Genomic DNA, 2,074 nt, shown 5'->3' on the forward strand with positions numbered 1-2,074 from the left:
ACTCCCTTGAGACCAACAAGAAGATACAGATAATATTGTTGGATAATCTTTTAGAATTAATACGGAAAAGGCAAAAGAAAGAGTTAATAATGTTAAAATTACTTCGTAATATTTAATTATAAAAATTTCATATACATAAAATATAAATTTTAAAAATAGATATGGATAATATGATTTTTTTTTTTGATTTTTTTAGATTAACTTGTAAAACAAAAAAAAAAAAAAAAAAAAAAAAAAACACAGTAAATAATATAATTATAGACAATTGAATTGGACCTAATTAATAACAACAAATTATATATAAATCAATTCTAATCAATTGAAATTAATAGAAATTTATTATAAATAAAATTTTCTTTGCCAATTATACATTGTTCGTAACTAGATAGTTGAGTTATTAGTATCTCAATTTTAAAGTTAATTATCGAAATGGTCCCTTAACTATAATCAAATTACCAATTTGGTCATTTGATTTTTTTTTTACTAATTAAGTCCCTCAACTTTAAAAATCTTAACAAATTTGGTCCTGTGTTTGTTTTACCATTAGACATCCGTTAACTCGGAACCAAATTGGTAATTTTGCTATAGTCAAGGGACCATTTTATAATTAACTTTTCGGAGAAAATAGTGCATGTGATGACCGAAATGGTCCCTTGACTATAACAAAATTTTTAATTTGGTCTCAAGTTAACAGATGTCTAACGACAAAACAAACAGAGGACCAAATTTGTTAAGATTTTTAAAGTTGAGGGACTTAATTGATCAAAATAAATAGTCAATGACTAAATCGGTAATTTTGCTATAGTCAAGGGACCATTTCAGTAATTAACTCTCAATTTATATAAATTTTTTTAGGTTACTTTTGTAAATTTTTCCAGATACTTATTAACCTGCCCTCTCTAATTTAGCTACAAAATGTTATGGATATTTGTGGCTGACATATTTTGTATATAATTAAATCTAGTTGCATTCCTTTTATGTAGCATTGTTAGACTGGTAGTTACAACAACCTGCTAACTACTCACTATCTTCTCTCCCTTGTATGCTATTTAAAGCTGATTGTTTTACATCAATAATATCAGTTAAGTTCATAATCTATTATGGTATCAAGAGCCTAATTTCTCCTACGAAGTTTTTTTTTTCTCCTTCCCCTTCCAAATGGCTTCCGCTACTACAACCACAATAATCCAATTAAATGCCCCAACACACTTCCTAATTAAACTCACAACCGTGAATTTCCCGGTGTGGCGGCGTCAAATTCATGCCACACTTATTGGGTTTAATCTCTTTGGCTATGTTGATGGTACAACCAAGGAACCAGCCAAATTCACTGATCCTGCTCAAACTTCTATCAACCCGGCTCATTTAGCTTGGTATCATCAAGACCAAGTTATTGTCAGTGCTCTACATGGGAGCTGTACTGACACCATACAGCCCCTTATCTCCTCGGCTACGACAGCCCATGATGCGTGGCAACGTCTTGTTGCTAGTTACGCCAGTGCCTCACGAGGACGTATCATATCCCTCAAGGCCAAACTCACGAGGAATCCGCGTGGGTCTCGGTCCATCACCACTTATCTCAATGATATGCAAGCCATAGCTGATGATTTAGCGTTGGTTCAGTGTCCCGTACCTGACGAAGATCTAGTCGTCTATGTATTGACTCAGCTAGGCGAGGATTACAGTTCCATCACATCGGACATCCGCGTTCGTGAGAACCCTTTTTCTTTTGGCGAGTAGGCAGATGTGCTGACTGACCATGAACGCCAACTGACAGACGCAGATGCTTTGCGTCAGTCCTTTTTTACTACTAATTTTACTCAACGCACCTCCTCACCTTCGCCGCGCAACCACCAGTCCAACACCAACCGAAGGGCCCGCAACAATAACAATCATTATCGCTCCAATCGGCAACAAGTGGAACACAATCGCTAATGTATCGTCTGTAAGTTTTGTTATCTTACGGGTCATGAAACAAGGGTGTGTCGCACGCTAGCCCGATTTTTAAAGGAGCGTGATGTTCCTCCTGTGCAATCCTATGTATCTCCTATAGCCAATTCAATGACTAGGGCTT

At 35.4% G+C, this 2,074-nt stretch overlaps 1 protein-coding gene across 1 annotated transcript; it reads left to right on the plus strand.

The window, feature by feature from the left end:
* The first annotated feature begins 1,158 nt into the window (after positions 1–1,158).
* LOC109183796 lies at positions 1,159–1,740 on the plus strand. The gene has a single exon (XM_019333858.1). The coding sequence runs from the start codon at positions 1,159–1,161 to the stop codon at positions 1,738–1,740; it is 582 nt and encodes a 193-aa protein (XP_019189403.1).
* The last annotated feature ends 334 nt before the right edge of the window (positions 1,741–2,074 follow it).

The sequence above is a fragment of the Ipomoea nil genome, unplaced genomic scaffold (assembly GCF_001879475.1).
Source record: "Ipomoea nil cultivar Tokyo-kokei standard unplaced genomic scaffold, Asagao_1.1 scaffold1179, whole genome shotgun sequence".
Taxonomy (NCBI): Eukaryota; Viridiplantae; Streptophyta; class Magnoliopsida; order Solanales; family Convolvulaceae; genus Ipomoea; species Ipomoea nil.